Source organism: Erpetoichthys calabaricus, chromosome 9 (genome assembly GCF_900747795.2).
Source record: "Erpetoichthys calabaricus chromosome 9, fErpCal1.3, whole genome shotgun sequence".
In the NCBI taxonomy this organism is placed as follows: domain Eukaryota; kingdom Metazoa; phylum Chordata; class Cladistia; order Polypteriformes; family Polypteridae; genus Erpetoichthys; species Erpetoichthys calabaricus.
This window is the reverse complement of record NC_041402.2, coordinates 40,577,465-40,604,615: the sequence shown is the minus strand read 5'-3', so window position 1 is coordinate 40,604,615 and position 27,151 is coordinate 40,577,465. Positions and strand designations below refer to the sequence as shown.

Genomic DNA, 27,151 nt, shown 5'->3' with positions numbered 1-27,151 from the left:
ATGCGGTTAAAGATGTGGCGCCCAGCACTGAGAAATGCAAGATGACAAGATGCGTATATGTTGTGCAGTAAAACTTGAGTAAAAATAATATTGCTTTGAATATTGACAAAAAAAAATCAAGATTTATTTACATAATACAAATCTTGACAGATTTGATATTTGAGTATGAACAAAGGTTTTAAATGCAATGTACACCAAAGTATAACCAGGCATATTTTGTTTCTTACTTAATTAACAGTAGCTCCAAAATGCACATATTACCTTGTAAGGAACACTGTGATACGTCTTTGATGCATATGTGTTAACTATGACTAAGGTTGTACTGCATGGGATATAGTTTCCATATCAACCCTTAATAAACAAAACCAAAACTTGCTGTCTGAATCCAAACCAGTGCTTTCAGTAAATGAAAACTTGCATATCAAAAACATGTGCCTGCTTTAAGAATGTTAATATTGTAGTGGTTTACTTTCTGTGAGTAGACTTGAAATTACTGTTTAACAGATGGGAGTAGTCAGAGTATCTGTGGAAATGGTGTTAAAACACTGTCCAGCACACAGCTTTGTAACATGCGTACACCCACAAGCTTCATTAGTAATCACTCTCACTCCATAAATTCATTTACATTTCTAGTGTGTTTTTATCAGTGTGTTACCCACTAACGACCTTTAAGATGTCAAGCTTGAGTTCTTGTCCTGTTTATTAAAGACAATGAGATTGAAGTGCTAAAGTCTGAAGGGAGATTTCTTAGCAGTGCATTTGTCCCTGCTGTCTTTTTTCCTCATCACATTTCTTACCATGTGCTTTTGTCAGGACACTTTTGTCCCACCCTGTTATGTCATGTCACTGAGGTGAATACTGTGACTGTTTCTCTGGATACATGCAGTATGGTATGCTGTGAGAAGGGCCTTCTAGCTGTGTTTGAACATTTCGATATTCATACCGCTAGATTAGATTCAGATAAGTTATAATAGTTGGATGGTCCTGACAGGTGATTAAAGAGCTACCTTCTTCCTGAACAGTTACTTTAGATATAATAAAACTGTTTGCTCAAAAATGCCAGAAGTAGATCAAATACATTTTGAACAGGTATTTGCTGATGCGGTGAAGCACAGTGGTACATATAAAATACATTTTGCTGTAAACCCACAAGTCTCTATCTGAAACAGTATGTGAATCATATTTTCAAGCATTATATTTTTGTTTTATATATGTGGACTTAAAAGTTCCATATTTTTACAGTTGTAAATGAAGTGGTATGACACTGTGTGAACTATATACCTTATGTGGCTAATAGTCTGGAGTCACATTTTGTTTAATAAATACAATCGTGACATTGATGAAACAGATAGACTTTTGTCATCTCAAAAGCTAGGTAATGGCTTCAGGTTAGTGTACTTTTTAGATTTTAGATATTATTTTATTATCAAAACTCTGAGAAACACACTGGGACAATAACATTTTGCCTATTAACAAAGTACTTAAATAAGTGCTTTAATAACTAATGTTGGCATGGTTAACTCAAATAATTTTAAAAGTCTAATTTACGCATGGTGGCGCAGTGGGTAGCGCTGCTGCCTCGCAGTTAGGAGACCCGGGTTTGCTTCCCGGGTTCTCCCTGCGTGGAGTTTGCATGTTCTCCCCATGTGCTCTGGTTTCCTCCCACAGTCCAAAGACATGCAGGTTAGGTGCATTGGCGATTCTAAATTGTCCCTAGTGTGTGCTTGGGGTGTGTGTGTGTGCGCGCCTTGTGGTGGGCTGGCGCTCTGCCCGGGGTTTGTCTCTTGCTTTGTGCCCTGTGTTGGCTGGGATTGGCTCCAGCAGACCCCCATGACCTTGTAGTTAGGATATAGCAGGTTGGATAATGGATGGATGGAATTTACTCAGACTGTATAAATGAAACAAGAACATTTACAGAAAGTGGTGAAATTAAGAAATTGTTATTTGCTGTATGAATAAGCCACATTTATTACTAAAATCAATAATTTTAAACATTGAAATGAGTAAAGCATAGTTAATAATGGAATAATTTTCTGTTTGCCATAAATATGAACATTTGAGATAATGAAAATTATTAATTCCCTTATATAAACTATATAAATGTAAGTATTATACTATTTACTGTTGAAGCTTTGCCATATTTTCCTACAGAGGATCTAGAACATTTCCTTTGTAAAATGTTTCCAGAAGAGTGTTACAGTATACCTGAGATAGCTGTAAGTAAGCCCCCTATTTATATCAAGGCTTCTAGCAGAAGGAACTTCAGTCTTCTATTAAAACTGAGAAACTCTATTACCCGGGTAGGAGATCTTTGAAAAAGCAAATGTGCAGTGAAAAGAGATCCTACTCTGCTGGGCCCTTGAGCAAGACCCTTAACCTGTAATTGCTCCAGGGGCGCTGTACAATGGCTGACCCTGTGCTCTGACCCCAAGGGGTATGCGAAAACTAACAAATTCCTAATACAAGAAATTGTATAAGGTGAAATAAAGAACACAAAAAAAATTGTGATATTTTGAGCATGAGGCTGTATTTTGAATGACTGTTTATGACTTGCAGCAGCTTTCAAAGTATCTGAATTCATCTGTCATTTAAACTGTATCTTTATGAAAGCATCAGTTTTTAGGGTTTCGACGCCCCTTATGTTCATCATCCTAACAAAAGAATTGACAGTGTGCAGTTTGTGATGTCTGAAATATTTACCCAGAGGTGGCATTTTAATATGACTATTTTTTGTTTCCTCAGAGACATTTTAACTATTAAGGTGTTTGACACGCCATAATATTTTTTAATTAACTGAAAATAGACATGAAATGTCACAGTTTAATTTTCTTTTCCAGTTATTCATACTTCGATATACAAGAAAGGACCTAAATCTTGATGGGTTTTATCCCATTGCAGGGAACCCAGGAATGCACATATCAGTACTCAGTTATATTACTTCAATTTGGAGTCACCAGTTGAACTAGCATGATTAAAACACCCTTAATAATATGGAGAAAAATCAGAAAGTTAAGTTTGTAGAAGCTAGTCTGGCAGTTAAACAAGTATTTAATTCACAAAACTAACATTGCTCTTTATTTCATTAAAATACATTTTTAGGAATGTAGAGTTTAGCTAACAATAATAATAATAACAATTAATTATTTGAATTATCCTACATTTTATCATAACAGCTATAAATTACAAGGTTGTTATAAACCACAGAAGTCTGTTAGATGTAAAAAATGTTTTATATTGTTATGGTACTGTTACTCAGTTTGTCATATTGGTATGTTAAACTATAGAACCATACCAGTATGTTACCATTGTGTGTACTTTACCATGATGATGAGTAATCTTCATATTACCTGGATATCACCCAGGATAGTTTATGGTACTAGCCATAAACAATGTTAATGGCTAACATATACATTTTTAATCGCACGATTCCCAGTCATCCACTAAAGCGCTAGTCAAATTTTGTAGTAGAGCAGGCTTTTCAAGTAGTTTTAAAGGTAATGCACCTGCTATACAGTAAAAGCATTACTATTTAAAATATGACATAATTGTTACTAAAATAATCTATCATTTTGTGCTAGAGCACTTTTCCTGGCTGCATCCATGCTGTTTTACTGCTTGCTGAGAGAGACCTCACCTTCCGCATGGAAAAACCCACAGCTGTTCAGGTAATTTTAGAAAAAGTTGTTTTTTTGTTTTTTATTTCTGTAATTCTGTAATATGTTTTTCTAGTCCAAGTCACATAAGGTAGTGCTAGCAATGATTTGACTTAGCAATCACATGTCATACAGATACAGTATGTAACTTAAATCCATAAGGAAGTAATGCTGTACGACATTTGTCTGTTAGGTGTTCAAACTTACAATTATTTTGACTTCATATGTATTTTCATATTTCATTATTAGTTGCAATTTTTTAATTGGCTTATTGGTTATTGGTTATTTTATCTTTAAAGTAAGATCATTTAGATGTAACAAATAAAAAAATATACTGTATGTTGCTGAATATGCTGCCTACTGAAACAGAGAAAAAATATATATATTTCTATACCTTCATTTTATACCACTAAACCAGAAGGCAGGATCCAGCTGTGGGTGATGCCATTCCATTGCAGGGCACTCACACTCATTCTGGGCCGATTAAGAGTTTATTTAACTTGCCAAATATGTCTTTGGGATGTATACAAATCCCAGAAACCTAAAGAAAAATCACATGACTGTTGCAAAATATTAAAGATGTTCAATAAAGACTTGCAGGGCTAGAAATGAGCTAGAAATTGAATTGTGGTCTCTGTGCTTGAAACTGTAGACTTGACTACTGCATTGTTTTACTACCCTAGAAAAAATTCAGTTTACATAATTATAATGTGCATACATGCATTCTATATGGATTTGTCACACTGTGCATCTTCAGTCTATAAAAAGAATGACAACCAGAATCAAGGAAAATAACAGTGTATACATTAAAATTAACACGTACTCCCTTAAGCATTTTATTCTACAGATGTAACAACTGCATTTTTCTTTCTTTATCATGGCTTGGATAGATGCATTCAGCCAGGCATAGTATTAGGTAACTGTGAAGATTGATAATGCTTGTTTTTCCTCTCTGTAAATGCTCGAAATTGTTTCCACCTTTTTTACCTGTGCAATTTTTGTATTGTTAAGGTCTGAAGTTCTTTAAGTGATGTATGACATTGCACCAACAATAACATCTCCTTCTACAATCTTTTGTTTCTGCCTGCAGGTTGAGCTTCTGACATCTCTAAAGTCTCTGCACAAGCACATTGATGGCTCTCAGCTTCCTTTAGAGTTTGACGGAACCTTTCCTTTCTGTTACAGTGACTGGGTGTCGTTTCGCATGGTAGGTTATACTGCAAACTTAAACTGACTATTTAAATCTATTGCAAGGTATAGTCTAAATTTTAATGCTAGTGTGTTTTGTTTTTCCATTGCCGATTTCATTTTTCAGATACAAACATGTAAAGTTTTTAAATATTGCCTGAAATGTGATCTGTTTGCTTCCATTAACTATTTGTCAAACAGCACAAGTTAATGCAATAACCTAATTATTTCTAATTTTCCTTTTGTTTTATTTGCTTATGATATTTCTCTGTTTGACTTATAATCATTAATTTGCAAGTCTTCTGGGTTCTTTGATTCTATAGGTAATGTATGCAGTGGCAAGGTAATGTCAAAGAAAACAGTCTTGTGATACCAAGTTCTTTCATCAACTTAACCATTTTAGAAATAAGGGGAATTTTTTTTTTCATGTTCCTTTTAGCCATTTATCAAAATATTGAAATGTGACACCCAGAGAGCAAATCATCCTGAAATGAAACAATAACTAAAATAGGTTAAATGGAGTAAAAATATTCCAATTGAGCATGTTGTATGGTTGGCTTTTTTTTTTTCTTGGGGCTTATTACCTGAAACTAAGATATGTCTTTAGCAATAAAGAAAATGTTAACTACCAGCAAATGAAAGATAATGTGGTTGATTTCAGGATAAACTAAGCTAAGCTAACCTGAAAGCAGTGAGAAAATGTAGCAGTAACAGTAAATATTAAAAAGCAGTTTGTGCTCAACAGAACCCTGTATACTGTATCATAAAATTGACATACAATCCTACAGTATTTTTGAAAATTAATTTCTAAATTGTACTCCCATTATTTTTTCATTGTTATCTATCTAATCTATTTCACTCTCTGCCAGGATGTAATATATTAATGAAAAAAGTCATGAGTGAATTGAAGATTAATTTAATTACTAATGTATCAGTCAGCATTTTTTCAGTCCTGTGAATTGTAAACTATGTGTTTGAGTTGTTACGTTTTGCTAACTTGGGAAGATTAGTGATTTAGAGAAATTTTCTTAGTATTATGATAATGATTTAGCACTTTATATAAATGAGATACATAAAGTAGTTGCATGGAATTTGGTTAGTCTGAGAATAAAGCATTGTTTTTTATGTATTTTTTGGACTGTATACTGGTAAATGGGGGATTGATGAAGGCTTGAACTGAAAAAAACACTAAGAAACAACTTAACATTAAAAGCATAAACAATTAATATTGCACCATTGCTATAATCTGCACACTGCCAACAAGGAGAACAGCAGCATTCACATAAAAATAAAATGAGTACACCGGCACACCTACAGTCTGTGTACTCTGCACTACTTCACAGCTACATTGACATGTAACAAGTTTTTATAACTTGTTGGGACTTGGTCTACAAGTGGCATATTTATATCTCAGCTATAAACAGTTTCATTCTTAAATTAAGCCACAGTTTATTCTGGTAAGATCCATTCCAGTGATCAGCTACAGTTTTATGCATTTTAGACAATATTTAAAATTTTAAGTAAAGTTAGCGAGAAAACTTCTTTGACTGAATCAAATCATTGCAAAAATGTAAAATTCAAATATCAAATGAAAAAGCACAGACACATATTTCATTGTAAGGTGTAAAATAAAAATGTGATTTATCCCCAACCCTAAACCAAATGACATTTTTTCTTAAAAGAAATTCCCATTGACTGCCTGCCTTTTTGTATTCTGTAGTAAAAATTTTGTTTTGTTTCTCTTTCAAATTCTATAGCCTGCACTATGTCAACTTTAGCATAAGTCCTGCACAGTGGTGCCCATTTAGGTATATCGGTCCTCTCTTTAATTGTGATTTAAGGCTTTTGTTAACAATGATGATTAAATAATCCAGATGAAGAGGGTAATCTGTATTGTTGTTTATCTGTTCAATTTTTTACAGAAGTGTTTTTTAAATATGAGAGTGCTCTGAGTGTAGGCCTGTTTATTTCATTACATTTCAAAGTCAATGGAGATAATAATTATTTAAAAAATGTGGCAAAATATGTTTTCTTTGTATGTTTATTTATTGTGAAGTATTTGCATATTACAAGTTGTTTATAACATTTAAAAGCCATTTTTCATTATACAATATTTTTTTAAATTATAGGAACAATCTGTGGATAGTTTACAGCAAATTTTATTTTGTGAATTAGCAGCGCATGATTTAAAATATGTGTTTTGCCTAGAAACTGGAACAGCTAACAGAGCTCTGTGAGACAGCATCCACCTTCCTTTGCCAAATTATTGAGAGCCTGAGATCTACCAGAGTGCCTTCAACAGCAGAGGTGAGAATTTTTCATTGGTTATATAAGTGATGTTCTGATACTCATCTTTGCTGTGTAATCTGTTTTACAAGAGTGTTTCTTCATAAAAGGTGTGGTATACATGTACTGTAGTACTAATTTCAAGATCTTTTAAGATCCATAAATGAACAAAATAGAATGGCTTCAGAATTGTGATTCTCCTGCTTAACTAGGACTGGTTCTTTACAAATGTAAAAACAAAAATCTTCAAAAATATTTCTAAACAGTTTTTTTTCTTAGTTATATCTATATTTCCATTTGTAGAATATTTCAGTGAATATTTGTATTCTGTGCAAGTGACAGTGCTGCTACTACTACTAGTACTGCTAACTTGTCATATTTGTACAGTATGCTTTTGTTTATGTCAGATAGTATTGGGGGTAACGCATTAAAAGTAAGGTGTGTTATGTAGTCAGATTACTTTAGTAAAATGTATTGAGTTATCCTACCACAGTCTTTTTTCTATCGAGGTAAAAATAACTACAATGCTTAAAAGAAAACAGATATGAAGTTACTGTGTTAAAATGGGAGTTTATTCCCACCACTCAAAAAATGACTTATTTTGCAGAAGTATTGCGTTTTTTTTTGTATTTATTTATTTTTATAATTTTTATTAAATTTATTGTAATCATTCATACAAATCGATCAATTTTTACAAAAAATAGGATTGAAAAACAAGTCGACCCCCACCCCGAGAGAGAGCATGGCCAATGGGGTAAAATTTAAGGCTTGTAAACATACGTAAATTGATGAGTTTAATAGGCCAGTAGAGATGAATGGAGAAGAAAAAGAAATGCGGAGATAATTGCTTCCTTGGTGGTTTAAGAACTTATTCTAAAATTTTATTGATTATATCCTGCCAGGTTTTAAAAAAAATCTGTACAGATCCTCTAACTGAAAATTTGATTTTTTCCAATTTCAAATAGTATAAAACATCGGTTTCCCACTGACTTAAAAGAGGAGAGTTAGGATTCTTCCAGTTTAGCAAAATAAGTCTGCGTGCCAAAAGTGTAGTGAATGCAATCACAGTTTGTTTGTCCATCTCCACTTTAAACCCATCTGGAAGAACACCAAACACAGCTGTTAATGGGTTAGGAGGGATTGTGACACCAAGGCTGTCTGAAAGGCACTTAAAAATTTTGGCCCAAAATGATGTTAATTTGGAGCAGGCCCAAAACATGTGACCCAGTGAGGCTGGGACTTGATTGCAGCATTCACAGGTTGGATGTTGCCCTGGAAGCATTTTGGACAGTTTTAGGTGAGACAGATGTGCTTGTTATATAACTTTAATAAGTTGAATAATTGTATGCTTTGCGCATATGGAGCTCGAGTGAAGTCTCTGCATTACTACTTTTCCATCCCTTTCTGATATATTGATTAAGAGATCTTTTTTCCCATTGTCCTCTTGGATCTTTGAAGGGACTGTAAAATAATTTTATATATTGCAGAGATGGTGTCTAAGTCCTTGAAATTAAACAATATTTTTTCCAGCATGGACGAGGGTGCAAGATGAGGAAAATCGGGCAGGTTCTGTTTCACAAAGTTCCTAATTTGAAGATAGTGAAAGAAATATGTAGCTGGAAAGTTAAATTTGGAATGTAATTGTTCGTAGAATGCAAAGATGTTGTCTATATAAAGAACTCTGAGCATTTTAATCCCAAATTTTTTCCAGATATTAAAAACTGCATATGTTTGCGAGGGTTGAAAGAGGTGGTTCTCTTGCAGAGGTGCCACAGATAAAAGCTTCTCCATCTTAAAATGCTTTCTACATTGGTTCCATATTCTGAGTGAGTGAAGCACAATTGGGTTATTAGTATATTGTCGATACCTTGCATTTATTGGGGCACAAAGCAGGGAATATAAAGAAGTACTGCAGGATTTTACTTCTATTGCGGACCAGGCCTGTGTATGTTCATCTATTTGTGTCCAGGTTTCTATAGCTTGTATGTTTGCTGCCCAGTAATAAAACTAAAAGTTAGGTAGAGCCATACCATCTTCTGCCTTAGGTCTTTGTAGGGTCGCTCTTTAGATACGTGGATGTTTTGAGTTCCAAATAAATGAGGTTATTGTTAAATCTAATTGCTTAAAAAATGAGTTATTGATGTATATTGGAATGTTTTGAAATAAAAAAAGAAACTTAGGAAGAATACTAGGGGGCTCCGCCCCCTGCTCGCTTCGCTTGCCAACCCCTGGTCTTGGGTAACCCGAAATAGATTTGAAAGAGATTATTTATCTCCGTCAGTTGTGGTGTATCGTTTTGAACCCGTGCCTGCTTTGCTTCCACAGTTTCAGACGTGCCTTGTAGGTGCCTGCGTTCATTGTTCTTATCCAGGTGGGCTCATGTTTGTATCGTTGAGCTGTATTGTGTTTGAATTTGGTGTAAAGCGTTCAGCGGTTTGAACAATCCCAAGCAGCACATTATTCCTAACTTCACTCCGCAGTAGTGCCACTCACAATATGGCGGTGACGCCTGCGCCTTCACTCCGCAGTAGTGCCACTCACAATATGGCGGTGACACCTGCGCCTCTCGTACTATCTTTGTGGACCTGTGGGGCCTCCGTAGCCTCTCACGTTTGACTCTGGGGTGCAGCGCAGAATCCTCTTTTTTGTGTGGTTGTGTCGTTAGTGGTAGCTATGGGCGCGTTGTTGCTTCATTTCTCATTCACGTTAGTTGAGCTCTATTGTTCTTGGGCTGTGACTCCTTCGTTCGCAGTGGATACGACTTCGCTTGCGGTTTGTGAGACGTGCGCCTGTGCAGATACGTCTCATGGTCCCAACGCCGTGTCCCTGCGTCCATATCCGGTTTATTCTCGGTTAGTAATATGGATTCATCTTAACAACGTTAATTCTTCCAGCTAGAGTGAGATGAAGGGTTGACCATCTATGCAAGTCTTGCTTAATTTTTTCCATATAGACGGCAAAATTTTGTTGATAAAGAGCTTTATGTTTACTTGTGATGTTTACCCCTAGGTATTTAAACTGATCTGCAATGATAAAAGGTAGGTGTCTAATCTAATATTATATGCTTGAGAATTCACTGGAAAGAGTACACTTTTATTCAGATTAATTCTGAGACCAGAGATCTTTTGAAATTCTGTAAATGCTGTTAAGACTGCAGTAACAGAATTTTGTGGGTCTGATATATACAATACCGTATCATCTGCATATAGAGAAATTTTCTGTTCCAGGCCTTCTCTGATAATCCCATTTATCTAATCAGCATTTCAACAGTGGTTCAATGGCGACTGCAAATAGCAGTAGTGACAAGGGGCATCCTTGTCTGGTACCACGTTCTAGTTTAAAGTAGTCTGAACAAATGTTGTTAATAGAAACTGAAGCTTCTGGATTGGTATACAGTAGTTTAATCCATGCACAAATGTTCGGGCCAAACCCAAATTTCTCTAATGTAGTGAAAAGGTATTTCCATTCAATCATGTCAAATGCTTTTTCTGCATCCACTGATAATAATATTTCTGGGGTGTTTGACTTTGTTGGTGAGTATATTACATTAAACAGGCGTCGAAGATTGGAGGATAAGTATCGACCCTTGATAAATCCAGTTTGATCTTGTGATATTACCGAAGGTAGCACTTTCTCCATCCTCATAGCTATGATTTTTGAGAGTATCTTAACATCATTATTCAGAAGTGAAATTGGTTTGTGTGATGCACATTGTAATAAGTCCTTATTTTGTTTAGGAAAGAAGGTGATTAATGCTTGGCGAAAAGTTTGAGGTAGAATTTGATTGTCTCTAGCTTCTGTAAATGTTGCTAATAGGAGGGGAGCTAGCTGAGCGGAGAATTTCTTATAAAATTCTGCAGGGTAGCCATCAGGGCCTGCTGCTTTCCCGCCTTGAAGTGACTTTATAGCATCTAGTAATTCTGATAGCGCCAGAGGTTTATCCAGTTCCTCCGCACTAAAAGTATCTATTTGTGGTAACTGTAACAGAAATGCATTAGATTGTGTGTTGTCTTCTTTAAACTCAGTAGAATATAAAGATTTATAGTAGTCTCTAAATGAGTGCACTATATTTTTATGGGCAATGATTTCGTCTCCGTTTGTGTTGGTGATTACTGGGATTGCATTGCGAATTTCTTGCTTGTGGATTTGTTGAGCTAAAAGCTTATTAGCTTTCTCTCCGTTTTCATAGCAATGATGTCTTGATTTATAAATTAGTTCAATTTCTTTAGTTGTCAGGAGGTTGAGTTCTGAATGCAGAGCCTACCTTTTCCTATGTAGAGCCTCACTTGGTTGCCTGGCATGTTCTTCATCTATTCTAGTAGTTTCGCTTTTTAGTTCTGATACTTTCTTGGTTTCTAATTTATTCCTGTGAGAAAGATATGAAATAATCTGTCCTCTTAAGAAGGCCTTTAGAGTTTCCCAGAGTATTCCTGCAGAAACCTCTGAGGATGTATTTGTCTCTAGGAAGAAACTGGTTTGTTTGGATATAAATTCTGCACAGTTCTCGTCTGCTAATAGAAGTGGGTTAAGATGCCATTTATGAGGTGAGTGTGTGGGGCATAGTGACTTTAGTTCCAAGATCAGAGGTGCATGGTCGGAAATAACAATAGCATCGTACTTGCAAGATTTAATTGTAGGCAAGAAATTATTATCTATAAAGAAATAATCTATTCTTGAGCAGCAATAATGTACTGGTGAGCAGAAAGAATATGTTCTTGAGTTTTGGTTTAAAAACCTCCAGGGTCTGATAAGTTGTGGTCAGTTACAAACTGTGTAATTATCTTTGCAGTGTTAGATGTCATCCCCCCTGTGACAGGAGTCCTAAGAGTGGATTTAAAACACAAAGTCCCCAGCCATTATAATTTTATGAGTGTTCACATTGGGGATGGATGCAGATACGTTTTGTATGAATTCCTTATCATCAACATTAGGTGCATAAACATTTATGAAAATCATTTTACAGTTAAATAAGTTGCCCATGACCATCACATATCTCTCTTCTGGATCAGATACTACATCTGATGCTACAAATGAGACTGTTCTATGTATGAGAATTCCCACACCTCTAATTTTCTTTGTAAAGCTAGAATGGAACATTTGGCCAGCCCAGTCCTTTTGCAGATGGAACTGATCCTTGCTTAGTAAGTGCGTCTCCTGTAAAAATACTATTTTAGCGTTTAAACCTGCTAGGTGAGAGAGTACTTTCTTTCTCTTTAATTCGTGATTCAGGCCTTTAACATTCCAGCTCACAAAGTTAACTGTCCCATCATGGAGATATTGATTCTGAGTTTTTGATGTCATTTTATAGTCTTAACTGGAAGTGAGACCGCTTTAACCTTAATTTCTTATTTCCCCAAGAGTTATTGCCATGCAGCCTATTGTTACGTTGGTAGTTATAATTATAAATATTGCCTTTTTTAGCATGTAATCAAGTGAAACGAATTGAACTGCCTTGTGCCCTGTGTTGGCTGGGATTGGCTCCAGCAGACCCCCGTGACCCTGTGTTCGGATTCAGCGGGTTGGAAAATGGATGGATGGATGGATATTCTAAAGGGCAAATTTAATTGACCCAGTTTGGGGTCAAAGGGATACTGTGATCATTGCAGTACTACTAGTAGACTAGTGGGATTAGGTAAACATGATGGATGGTATGGTGGTCCTTTGCATGGTTCAATTGCACAGCCAATCAGAAAAGAATGTGTTGTGTGCATGATGATGTTTGTGGACTGCCTCATCAGTTTTTCTTGGAAGGCTGGTGTGTTATTTTCCCTTGTGCTTTGTTTTCTCTTTTTGCTCAAAAACTTGTAAATCCTTTCATTAATATTCCTCATATGGTGAATTGACCTTTTCCAATGTGCCTCATAACCAATTGTGGAGCACTAGATCTATATATTTATATTTATGAACCTCTGGGGTAAAAGTAGGAAAAAGTAATTAAACAGTATACTGTAGCTTTGTTGGAGCCCCTGGGGCATATGTATCTTTTAGAATCAATCTCTCGTTATTGAAACAGCTAAATGGGACTCAATGCTAGTTTGAAGGCCAGTGAGTTGAGTGATGGTATATTGATTTTTACCTTCTGTCATTTGAAAAAAAACATGATGAAAGGGTTTTATTTACATATTGAACAGTACTTTGGTAGTAGATCTGTGATAAGCCAAAAAGGCCAACTGTCCACTCTCATTTTATTGTAACCATGTTGTGCTTATCGCATAATAGGAATCGTTTCACAGATGTCATTTGGGGATCACAGTGCAGAGAAAACCCAAGTAATACAGGCTTAATACCTTGACAGCGGAGTTGGTAACAATTGCTAAGCATTCAGTATATGTAAATTTGTGCAATGTCTGGTTGCTAAGAGCAGGTTTCTTTCACAGTTGCCATCACTTAGTAATATAAATTTTCAGCAGCCTAAAATTTGTGAATGCCTTGTTTGATTTACTTAAAATTTATAGGCTTGAAATGAATGGCTTGTCTATTGAGTTAAACTAAACGACAGTGTTGCCTATTAAGTGGAAGTTAGTTATGACTTCTGTCCTTTTAACTTTTGTTTGTCTAGCATGACTATTTTATGAAAATGAACCCACTTTCCATTCAACATCAAAACACCCACACAATTTACAATTGTTTCAGTTTGGATCTGCAAAGCTGTTTAATCACTACAGTGACCTCGGCCACAGAGATAGACCCATCCTCAGTAAAAGTTTCTGATACTGAATCTTCCCAGGAGGGCATATCCACCAGATTGTGGAGTTTTTCAAAGTGCCGTTTCCACCACTAAATATTATCCCCAGTAAAGATCAATGTTTCCTCACTCTTGTTGAGAACAGCCTAGGTTGTCAAATAGTTTACTACAATGCCTTTGAAGCTGTCCAAAAGTCATTCTCCATTACCTCAGCAAACGCCAGCTAGCACTGTACAGGAGGCCACCTTTTTTACCTAGTTTCCTTAACACAGCTGTCTAGAAGCAAATCCAAGGGTTGCCAACATGACAGACCTCAACAACCTTTTGGCTACAGATTTATGCATCTGCCTCCACTACCAAGGTCTTGAACAAGGTCCATTTGGACTCTACATCCCAAACCTCTCCTGAATCACAAAAGAAGCACTTCCAGAGGTGAATGCTGAATTCTTTCTTAACAGAGACATCTTCTAGTCATTTGTAGCATACATCACTATCCATCTAGGTCCTCCTGCTTTGTCCAACAGGTGTTCCATCTATCTGAACAGGCTTACTATCAAATGATGATCAGGTGACAGCTCAGCAACTCTCTTTACTCAATTGTCCAGAACACAGAAACCATATGACATGACTCCAAACGGTGATCATAGATCTTTGGCTCAATTGTGTTGATGTTCCTTGTTAACTGGCACAAAAATCTAGTAACAATTCACCACTTGTTCTTTCTGATCATGCTGCTCCAGGTATCATGTGAATATTAAAGTCTCCCAGTAGGCCTAGAAAGTCAATTTATTGTATACATTGAAGCACTGAATCCAGTGTTTCTAAAATGGCCGAATAGTTGTTTAATACATATACACAAATATTACTCAGAATTTTCCCCTATGAACTTTCAAACCATATTAACATGACTTCTTCATCTACTGGGACAAGCTCCCAACTGGAAAACACAATTGGGGCTTCTTTGGTGGGGAACTGAGCAAATGCTGTGAGTAGAGTTGAGCTCAGTAGTTTACAATCTTTAATTTTCTGTTGGTAGCCCTAACATACCATAGTTCCAGGCAAAATATCTTTTAAGGATTATTGAGGCGTACAAGTTCTACCACAATACCAACTTCATAATTCTAGGAGAAGTACGTAATTTGTTTTTTATATATTTAGGAAGCTGAGTATGCCTTAAAAGAGTATAAGGATCAAATGAAAAATGTTTTGGAAGATAAGCGATTGGTCATGTTGCAGCTGGAAGGAGGATCAATTCTGTCAAGGCTGAAAAAGGAGGAGTCCTGTGTGTCACATACAGATAATTACAGGTAAGAACCAAAGTATAGTATCTGGAGTCAAGCACTTTGTCACTTAAAGATTTCTTACTTTGCTTATTAAAGATCACAGGATTTTTCACTCTTAATTAGAAGAGCTGAAATACAACTAATCTTTATTTTTAATTGGTTCCATTAAATGCACTTTCATCTTCTGAATCATCAGCATTATATAATAATTACAAACTTACATGAAAAAAGGAAGTGCAACATAAATGAAAAACAATGTTGGTCTGATGAGCTCTTTTAGATCATATGGATGGCCATATCATTTGTTATTACTTTACAGTTCATTAAATGTCCCTAATTACGCTGTGCTTACCATGTAATTAACTGATTTAATTATCTGAATAACTGTACTGTAACTATATGATGTTGCTTTGTATTTGCGTAACATTGTGTAACACTACATTTAAATGCTCAGTTGTAATTTTGATTTGACAGTTTATATAAGTACAGTATAACAATTTATCACTAATCAAGTTGCAAGTTCATTTGCATAATTACACTGTATCTGTACTTTAAAATGTAATCATAACATCAAGGTATGTAACTGCTGTTGTGTAACAGATGTTCCACGGTCTGTGCAACTTTGTTACCAATCACTCTGTAAACAAATGACAACAATTTAATTTTGACTGAAGATGACAGAATAATAGATCTTTTGTTTGTGACAATGCATCCTCTCCAAAGATGACTAAGTTCCTTAAAAGGTACAGAGAAGATAAATTAAAAGGAGTTACTACAATTAACTGAAATGCATTGTAACAGAGGAAAGTGAAACAACCTCAGCAGTTCTAACAGATATATTCTTTGCTAAAATAATGAGCCTTCAGCTTTGTTTTAAATACTGAGAAAGATGGAGCTTCTCTAATATTCATAGGCAGATCAAAAGGTCTGCAACCAACATTAGTTTTATATATAAGATGGCCCAAGTGTTTAGAATGAAGTCTACAACTTGGAGTACTGGCAGTAATAACTTCTGTAATGTAAGGGGAAGAGGTTGAACAACTTCAATGCAAGAAACTGAAGTAATTTAAAAACTGTCCCACTCTTTTCCTGAAATAGAAAAAGTCTGTTCATGTCAAAGGTTGTTCTTCCTAATTTTGAAACATGCAACATTCTGTTTTTTTATTCACAACTTAAGTTTAATACAAATTGCATAATGTAGTAAATTTTCGGGCGGCATGGTGGCACAGTGGTAGCGCTGCTGCCTCGCAGTTAGGAGACCCGGGTTCGCTTCCTGGGTCTTCCCTGCGTGGAGTTTGCATGTTCTCACCGTGTCTGCGTGGGTTTCCTCCAGGCACTCCGGTTTCCTCCCACAGTCCAAAGACATGCAGGTTAGGTGAATTGGTGATTCTAACTTGGCCCTAGTGTGTGCTTGGTGTGTGGGTGTGTTTTGTGTGTGTCCTGCGGTGGGTTGGCACCCTGCCCAGGATGGGTTCCCTGTGTTGGCTGGGATTGGCTCCAGCAGACCCCCGTGACCCTGTGTTTGGATTCAGCGGGTTGGAAAATGGATGGATGGATGGATAGTAAATTTTCACTTAGATTCATGTTATTCTGCTTAAGCTACTTACTTATTGATAAAAGTACTTGTGTACATATCAAAATAATAATTGATTTCAGAATGAAACCATTTATAAATTTTCAAGTGTTACGTTATAGCTGACATTAAACTCTTCCTTCGTTACTGATTTAAAAACATGAAATGGCAGAAGTGATATAAGTAGCTGAATATATTAATTTTGTTATTAGGCCAATTCTTTTCAAACGTAATTTAGACCACCAGAAAAGAGTGTAAATAGTTGGGGTTTTTTCTAAATTCCAAAATTGTATGTGTAAAAAGTTGCTTTCCATTAGACTGGTTACAAGTTCAGAGCTGGCTTATGCCTTGTGTTCAGTGCTGCCTTGGTAGGCTTCAGTTCCCCATCACACTGAATTGTGCTGAGCAGGTCTGAGAATGTTATATCATGTTAAATACCAGCCTGACAACAATGATAAAGATTTTATTAATGATCACAATCTTCTTCTTTCGGCTGCTCCCGTTAGGGGTCGCCACAGCAGATCACCCTCTTCCATATCTTTCTGTCCTATGCATCTTGTTCTGTTACACCCATCACCTGCATGTCCTCTCTCACCACATCCATAAACCTTCGCTTAGGCCTTCCTCTTTTTCTCTTGCCTGGCAGCTCTATCCTAAGCATCCTTCTCCCAATATACTCAGCATCTCTCCTCTGCACATGTCCAAACCAATGTAATCTCACCTCTCTGACTTTGTCTACTATTGCTACAGATCACAATATCATCAGCAAACATCATAGTCCACAGGGACTCCTGTCTAATCTCATATGTCAACCTGTCCATCACCACTGCAAATAAGAAAGAGTTCAGAGCTGATCCCTGATGTAATCCCACTTCCACCTTGAATGTATCCGTCACTCCTACCGCAGACCTCACCACTGTCACACTTCCCTCGTACATATCCTGTACAACTTTTATGTACATTTCTGCCACTCCTGACATCTTCATACAATACCACACCTCCTCCTGAGGCACCGTGTCATATGCTTTCTCCAGGTTTCTTGGCATGAAACCATACTGATGCTCACTAATCATCCCCTCACTTCTTAACCTAGCTTCCACTATTCTTTCCTACTGTATACCTTCATGCTGTGGCACATCAATTTTATCCCCCTGTAGTTACTACAATCCTGCACATCCCCCTTATTCTTAAATATCGGCACCAGTACACTTCTCCACTCCTCAGGCATTCTCTCACTTTCCAAGATTCCATTAAACAATCTGGTTAAAAACTCCACTGCCATCTCTCCTAAACACCTCCATGCTTCCACAGGTATGTCATCTGGACCAATGGCCTTTCCATGTTTCATCCTCTTCATAACTGTCCTTACTTCCTCCTTACTAATCCGTTGCACTTCCTGATTCACTATCTCTGCATCATCCAACCTCTTCTCTCTCTTGTTCTCTTCATTCATCAGCCTCTCAAAGTACTCTTTCCATTTGCTCAACACACCCTCCTTGCTCGTGAGTATGTTTCCATCTTTATCCTTTATCACCCTAACCTGCTGCACATCTTTCCCAGCTTGATCCCTCTGTCTAGCCAATCGGTACAGGTCCTATTCTCCCTCCTTAGTGTCCAACCTCTCATACACCTCATCATACGCCTTTTCTTTAGCCTTTGCCACCTCTTTCTTCACCTTGTGCCTTATCTCCTTGTACTCTTGTCTACTTTCTGCATCTCTCTGACTATCCGACTTCTTCTTTGCCATCCTCTTCCTCTGTATACTCTCCTGTACTTCTCCATTCCACTACCAGGTTTCCTTTTTTCCTTCCTCTGTCCAGATGTCATGCCAAGCACTCTTCTTGCTGTCACCCTTGCTACTTCTGCTGTAGTTTCCCAACTGTCTGGTAATTCTTCACTACCACCCAGTGCCTGTCTCACCTTCTCCCTAAACTTAACATTGCAGTCTTCCTTTTTCAAATTCCACCATTTGATACATGACTCTGCCCTCACTCTCTTCTTGATCTCCAACGTCATCCTACAAACCACCATCCTATGTTGCTTAACTACATTTTCCCCTGCCACCACTTTGCAGTCTTCAGTCTCCTTCAGATTGACTCTTCTGCACAGGATGTAATCTACCTGCGTGCATCTTCCTCCACTCTTGTACGTAACCCTATGTTCCTCCCTCTTCTTAAAATACGTATTCACCACAGCCGTGTCCGTTCTTTTGGCAAAATCCATTATCATCTAACCTTCTTCATTCCTTTCCTTGACACCATACCTACCCATCACCTCCTCGTCTCCTCTGTTCCCTTCACCAACATGTCTATTGAAATCTGCTCCATTCACCACTTTCTGTCCTTGGGTACACTGTTCATCACTTCATCCATCCATCCATCCATTTTCCAACCCGCTGAATCTGAACACAGGGTTACGGGGGTCTGCTGGAGCCAATCCCAGCCAACACAGGGCACAAGGCAGGAACCAATCCCGGGCAGGGTGCCAACCCACCCCAGATCACTTCATCCAACTGACTCCAAAAATGTTCTTTCTCCTCCATCGCACACCCAACTTGTGGGGCATATGCACTAACAACATTTATAATCACACCTCCAATTTCCAGCTTCATAATCATTACTCTGTCTGACACTCTTTTCACCTCCAAAACACTCTTGACATACTGTTCCTTCAGAATAACCCCTACTCCATTTCTCCTAGTATCCACACCATGATAGAACAATTTGAATCCACCTCCAATCCACCTGGCCTTACTCCCCTTCTATTTAGTCTCTTGTACGCACAATATATCAACCTTCCTTCTCTCCATCATATCTGCTAACTCTCTCCCCTTACCAGTCATACTGCCAACATTCAAAGTTCCTAACCTCAGTTCCACTATCTTTACCTTCCTCCTCTCCTCCTGCCTCCGGACACGTCTCCCCTCTCTTCTTCTCCTTCTCCTTCTTCGGCCAACAGTAGCCCAATTTTCGCCAGCACCCTGTTGACTAACACTACTGGTGGCGGTCATTAACCCGGGGCTCGACCGATCCGGTATGGAAATTTGTATTGTTGTGCAGTACTAGGGTGTTGTACCGTGTTAGCCATTATGAATGTAGAGAAAAGCCAAGCAAAATGACACCTTTTATTGGCTAACTAGAAAGATTACAATATGCAAGCTTTCGAGGCAACTCAGGCCCCTTCTTCAGGCAAGATGTAATCAATATTGTTGTGCACATATTGATTTGGCAAAATTTTACACCGGATGCCCTTCCTGACGTAACCCTCCCCATTTATCCCTGCTTGGGACAGGCACGAAGAAACACACTGGTTTGTGCATCCCCTGTGGCTAGGTTATTTTATTAATGATCACAATATTTTGTAAAAGTGCCATAACCAAAGTTATGTTTACTGAAAAGATTGCTTATATACTGTATTTTGAAACATTAATATTGCTGCACTTATTATCTTGTCAAGCAGGTAGTTTTTCAATAACTGATGATTTTCTTAAAAAAATCATTTTTTGTTTATTAAATATGGATGTATTTTTTAACATTAACTTTTAAATATAACATGAACTACAAACTATTAGTTCTCTCAAATAGACTTATTACTTTATTAATGTGGTTGCTTGCCATGCTAGCTAGAGATCACTAGCATGAAGAACTTTTACAAAAATCTTGAAACAGCTCAAAAGTTTTAGTGTAAGTAGTTATCATAGAAAATTTAAATTGAGTGAGGTATTTTTTCTCTGATTCCTTTATAGTAACTAAAATTATTAGTAATTAATGGCCAGCCATTGTTACATGTTGTGAGTAAGATAAACTAACATTAATCATGTTAAAACTAATTTGGTTTGATTGTAGATTATTGTTGCCAGTTGTTGCAGTTGTAATAATGTTACTTGATTATTAAGACTAACTTTCAATAATTCGTTCTCCTAGTTTTTACTATATAGTTTTCAACAAAGGATAGTTATATCTTAGCTTGATATGATTAATACAGGAATTGCTCTCCCTTTATTGCTGTTACTTTAAAGTGCAACATTTTGTATGGAGCCATGTTCGTTTGAACTGTATTTCTTCCCAGTTTTGTAGAGAAAAGCCAAGCAAAATGACACCTTTTATTGGCTAACTAGAAAGATTACAATATGCAAGCTTTCGAGGCAACTCAGGCCCCTTCTTCAGGCAAGATGTCATCTTGCCTGAAGAAGGGGCCTGAGTTGCCTCGAAAGCTTGCATATTGTAATCTTTCTAGTTAGCCAATAAAAGGTGTCATTTTGCTTGGCTTTTCTCTACATTCATAATGGCTAACACGGTACAACACCCTAGTTTCCCAGTTTTGTTAACACTGGTTTTTCCATTTTCCCTTACATAGAGGAATGTCACATACAGTATACTACATACTTTGCTATAATAATGTATTGCATTATATTAAACTTTGATTATAAATTTAGCTTTACTGTTTTATCATTATTCTTACTATCTAAGAATTGTTTTTGCAGTTAGGTTCCCCATCAGATGAATCAACCCTACAGGCGCATTTCACGTTTTGTACTATAGTTTGAATGGGCTTGGTTAAACAAAGCCATGTGAAATAGCCAAGTCAGATACTGTAAGTCTTAAGTCATTTCCCTGTATACAATAACAAAACAAGCCTTATTCATTCTACCCCACAGCTTTTATACTTAATAGGAGCTACTGCTTTGTTTTCTGACTTACATGTAGTACTCTTTTTAGTATAGAATATATTTAATAATGCACTTTAAAAGAATCATATCTACAGCTGCAGATATCTTAAGAGTGAGTAATCATTTACTCGGTTATTGTGTTTGCATCTCAGGTAGTGAGCTGGTTTTGACGGAATGTTAAGTATGTTATATTGTAGTACAATTATTTAACATTTTGATGGCAATATGTAAAAGGTACATGATGATGAGATGTAAGAAATTTAAATATTAGCAGCAATGGAAGTACATTTAAAATTAGTAATACAATATTAACTTTCAGTACTGTCTAAAAAAAGAACAGTCTACAAGTGTGTGGTACTCTTTGTCACTAAAAACATTTTTTGGTTTTGTGTGTATGTTGAAGTGCACCTTAGCTGATTATTTGACTATTATGTAGGTCAAATGCATTCTATGCTTCTTCTCTGCTGAGCTTTCATCATTTAGAAGAGAAAACAATGGGAAGAGATAGCTGTGCTTGGAGAAAGGAGACTTTCTTAGTGGGGCAGTGCCATATTTTAGAGCAGTATGGTTAACTAGGACACAGTCAGAAATAAGTGAGTTATGAAGCAAAATGCATTAGAATGTTGGCAGTTGGGCTCTGTTAGTAAGGTGACCACAGCCATGCTTTAACAACCTAGTTCCTTTAATTTGTACAGCTTGGAAATCCTTTTGATTTTAGTATAAGTAAGATTTATGTTTTATATTTCCCTTTCAGTATTTTCTTCTGTCTAGTGAATGCTTGTTAATAGAATGTTTATGCCTATATTAAATGAGGGGTAATTTGATCAGTGCAAAGATACACCAGAGACACAGGAAAGGACATCAAATAGTAGTCCCAAGCTAAACCTGGTAATACTTCTCATCATTTCAATATTTTTTTATTTTTTTATTTTATACTTGTAGTTTTTTTTCCTGTGTGAAATAAATGAAAGCTTGAAACAGAAAAGGACTTAGAGAAGAAAATGACATTAACAAAGAAAGATTCTGTCTGCATTTTTCTTTATTATTTTAAAACTATGTCTTAGAGGCTCTGCATATATGAAAAAACAGTACATCTAGAAAGAAATATCAATATAAAATTAAACCACCAAGAGAAAAATAATGTGAATACAGGTGTTAATGCTAAGTAAGTGTACAATATGGTTTAGTGTTATTTATAAAAACACTCAGAAATAAATATTAAAATACATACACTGTGGAAAAATATATTTTTCCCGTTCGCTTAGGACTTTACAGAGTGTAGTAGTCTCCTACATTTTTTAAAAATTGTTGGTTAATTATAAATGATTCATTCTCAGAAATTGTCCCTGAAAATAAGTGCTGCTTTTATTTATTAAGTGGTAAAATGTTCTTTTAAAAAAATTTAAAACAAAGCACTTTTTCACTGCATAGCCCAAATGCTTTACAAGAATTTGCATAATAATTGAGAAACATTCTCTGTGCTGAATAGACTTTTATTGTCAGGGAGGACAGAATACAGAATATACATAATACATATTTTTTTTCATTCAAAATACTGTATATGCTTTTGTATATTTTCTAATTAATGTGGCAGGAATAAAATGTGTGGTCATGTTACTGGCTAAAATGAAAGAATGTTGCAGGCTTTTTGTTTGTTGTTTGTTGTACAAATGTTCATGTTGCTTTACAAACAGCTGTTCAGATGATCAGATAGAGCAGTTCTAAGATGCTTGAAACTTCAGAACATAAGAAAATTGCTAACAGTTTGAAATCTTCATTCACAAACATAAAATTACTATTTATACTGTAATGAAGTAATCCTTTAAAAGTTTTAGATACACATGTAACTTTTCAGTATCCATTCCATCTAGGGAGACAGTGTGCAGTGTCACATTTACAGTGTGGTAAAAAGAAGCAATTTTAACTATCCACCATGAGAAAATGACTGTAGAAGCTTAGGCAGGCAATGTGGTATAGTTGTTAAGGGTTTGGGTTCAAATCCCACTACTGACACTGTGTGATCCTGAGCAAGTCACTTGACCAGTCTGTGCTCCAATTAGAAATCCAAAAGTAATGTAACCAGTTGTATTATAAATGTTGTGAGTTGCCTTGGGTAACGGTGTCAGCCAATGTAAATATGTCTAAATTATAATTAAATCCCTGTTCATTTAAGCAAAACATCTTTATGGTTATAATGGCAGCTATATAACTACTACAATATATTATCCTCTTTGTTTCATGCGTGATCCAAAACATTTTTGTAATTTTAAATGTTTTTTAGAAATCTAAAAGTTTAGACATTTAAATCAATGGTACCTTTGAATTGCATGTTATAGTACTAGAAGGAAACATTGCTTCCACTTTTTAAGAGATGTAGTGGCACATATAACAAATAGAACTTGAAACTGCTTTCATTTTCTCTTGCATTTAGTGAAATGTTGCCTCTCATTTGAAACCTTCCAAGGGAATAGCTGTGTGAAGCAACTTTGAGTGTCACTGTTAACAGCTTTAGTACCTTGGCTTACTGAGTGCATCCTTTCCTTCTGTGGTTTCTGCACTTCCTTCTGCAGTACAGTGGTAGACAGGATTTTACATATGTATTTACATAGTCTATAAACTCTCAGTCACTAATTATTGGTTTATAAGGATAATGCTACTGAAGATACATTGCCTCTGTAATGTTTATGTTTTATATGTTTTCACCTTTTAGGGATGAAATTGAAACAGTGATGAGTTTGTACAACCAAGTTGATGAGTTGGTACATTGTCTTGTGATGCTTTCTAATAAGCACATGCAGGAGCTGGAGTTTGTTGTTGAGTTCAAAACATTGGAAGAAGGTTTCAAGAAGGTACCTGTCGTCTTTTTGTTTTTATCTCACATAGCAATTCCTAGGTAGTACAGGAACAGAAATGCTTTTCATCTTACATTATACATCAACCTAAAAGTTGACATGCAGTTTGTAACATAAACGTAATTCTTAAGAACAGCTGTACAGAATCTCTATGTTTAATTTTCAAGTTAAACTTAATAAGCATGTGTCTATGCCAATAGGTTTGTGGATGGATAGAGGACGTAGGAGAAAGTCGTCTGGGGAACTTTAATGACCTAGAAGATTCACTGGAAAGTTTACGTGTGACTCACACCGAGTTCAAGGATTTCTATGCATCTGCATATGTAAGATGTTTATATGAGTTGTAATTTTTAATTCCAGTTATTGTACATTGATGTGTGACTGATTATGATAAATCTTTATCATTAGATTTTAGTGTAGGCTGATATATTGCATCAGTTGTTACTGGGATAGAATCTGTCTTTCTTCTACTGATAAAAGAAAGTTTAGAAAATGGATAGATGGTATTGACACATGCAGTTTTTATGATGAAAAGGCACCATTGCATCTCATTTCTTGTTATCTTGCAATGAGTCAGTTTAATTAATAAATGCAGGTGCTATTTATGTGTTCCATTCACTCCTGCCTACTTTTGAGCAAATGATATTATGACGTAATGAGTTTATCAATGATGTGAATGACAGCACGGTCAAAAAATAGTTTTGTGAAAAAAGAAATTATAAAGAGGCATGTAAAAAATATAAAGCCAAACTGCATCAAAATATTTTTCTGCCCATATTTGGACTGGCAGGAGATATTTTCAGCAAAAAGAAAAAAAAACTTGTCAAGAAATAGTATAAAACTGTCTTTTTTATTTTTTTTGTTAGTAATTGTTGGCTAAATTACATTTTTTATTTTGCTTTATTTCCTGTATGTTTTATGTACCAGTATTTAATAGGCATTAACAATAGAGCAATGTACAGGCCAGACAATTGGGATGCATTTCCCAAAAGCATCATAACACTAAGAAGATCACAAACACCATCTTACCGTGTTTCCCCCCGATAATAAGACCTACTCCGAAAATAAGCCCTAGCATGATTTTCAGGCTGCTCTTTAATATAAGCCCTACCCCAAAAATAAGCCCCAGTCAAGATCGTCAGCTGAAAAGTAAGGTGCCTAAGGGCAGGTTTATTCTTCACGCGATGCAACACATGTGCCCAAAACATCCATTAAATTCTGAGGACATCTTGCCACAGTATCTCTGTAAGGGATGTTTAATGATTACATCCATCAATTCGGGGATGCGCCCATTCCTGCAGCATCAGCGCAAGACAGTAACATCAGCTCATTTGCAAGGTGAACACAAGCACACACATACACTGGCGTCATGGTAGCTTCACCAAATCTCCAAACCTTCATGTCTTTGGATGGAAAACTGAGCACACTGTGGAAACTCACCAGGGAAACATGCAAACTCCAGGCAGGGATCACAAGGGACGTGACTCCCTGTGAGATAGCAGCAGTATTCATTATTTAAACAAAGTTAACGATGTATCTGTAAAATGTAGCATATTTATTTTAATGCATTTCATCATGAAAGTGATATCAAGTATAAATCTAAGAATTCTAAATGTGCAGAGAGCTGGAGTATTATAAATTTAATGTGTTCTTTGTGGCGATGCTGCTTGCCGCTGCTGTCAAGTCAGGAGGAAGCCCCAGAAGCAAGTAGCGATTTAACAACTGAGTTGGTTTTAAGATGACGTGTACGATGGTCTACTTTATTGCCAAAGTAAATTATGGGATTAAAGATGACATTTCAAGTTTAAAGCTGAAATTTCCACTTTAATTACAAAATAAATATTTTCATTATGTCCTTTTTTCTTTTTCTCTGTGGCTCAAATATGCCACCGTACATTCTGATGGTATTGTAAAGGTGCAAAAAAAAAAAAAAAAAGACGGCACAGAAAATGGTATGTGAGACTTTTAAAATATATCATGTCATTACTTTGGGGAATATGCAACACTTGAATATCAAAGCACCACAAATGCATTTGTATGTTGGCATTTTGCTTCACCACATCGAACCATTCATCAAACATCGACGCACGCACATTGATCCTGGAGGATCCTAAAAGCGTAGCAAGAAATTCAGGCTGAAATTCAGGGTTTGAATGTGGAGAGTTTTGATGATATTCCAGAAGAAGATGACATGACTGTATTTGAATAAATGTATATGTTGTACATGAATAAATATAAGATATCTCCTGAAAATAAGCCTTAGTGGATCTTTTGGAGCAAAAATGAATATAAGACCCTGTCTTATTTTCGGGGAAACACGGTAAGATCAATTGTTCGTTTATGAGTGTTTCTCAAAAACCTATTGTAACTAAACTAGCACATTAAATCCTTGTAATTTGTATGCTCACTGACTCCCTCATTAATCGCTATACCTTTTAAACTGGCTACCTCTTGCAATGACCATAGACGTAGATAGCCACCACCATTCAAAATATATTAAATTCATGTCATGAAGGTTCTTAACACATTTACAATACAGTATTAAAGAATAAATAGATAAATTAGGTATTTTTCAAGTCTAAAGTTTTTTTTTTTATTTGGTACATGTCCTCACAGTGGGACACCGGTACCTATAAGCTCAATTTATAAAACATAGAGGAGACTAGGCTTTGCCCCCCTGCTCGCTTTGCTTGCCCACCACCCCTAAGTCTGCGCTATGCGCCAACCACTTTGCGTCTCTGCCGCTCGCACTGTGAAGAGGGGGGCTGAACGCACCACGGAAGACACGATCACTCCTCCGAAACTCTCCTTTTAAAACAGTGATACAATGGGAAACACATAGTTTGCTGCTGCTGCTGTGCCGCATGATCTGCATTTTGCGCGGCGCACTTCTGTCATATCACCTATGTCCATATATTCAATCTCTTTTCACTTTTACCTTTTCATCAATATCGCATTGAAT

The 27,151-nt window shown here is 36.3% G+C and overlaps 1 protein-coding gene across 2 annotated transcripts in view; it reads left to right on the top strand.

The window, feature by feature from the left end:
* plekhg4 (pleckstrin homology domain containing, family G (with RhoGef domain) member 4) overlaps window positions 1-27,151 on the top strand; it is a 120,600-nt gene that overhangs the window by 45,329 nt on the left and 48,120 nt on the right. For both annotated transcript variants that reach the window (XM_051931671.1, XM_051931670.1), the window contains exons 7-12: window positions 3,579-3,665; window positions 4,744-4,860; window positions 7,050-7,148; window positions 14,971-15,119; window positions 24,048-24,186; window positions 24,390-24,512. In XM_051931671.1, coding sequence (XP_051787631.1) covers window positions 3,579-3,665; window positions 4,744-4,860; window positions 7,050-7,148; window positions 14,971-15,119; window positions 24,048-24,186; window positions 24,390-24,512 — 714 coding nt within the window. The remainder of the gene's footprint in view (window positions 1-3,578; window positions 3,666-4,743; window positions 4,861-7,049; window positions 7,149-14,970; window positions 15,120-24,047; window positions 24,187-24,389; window positions 24,513-27,151) is intronic.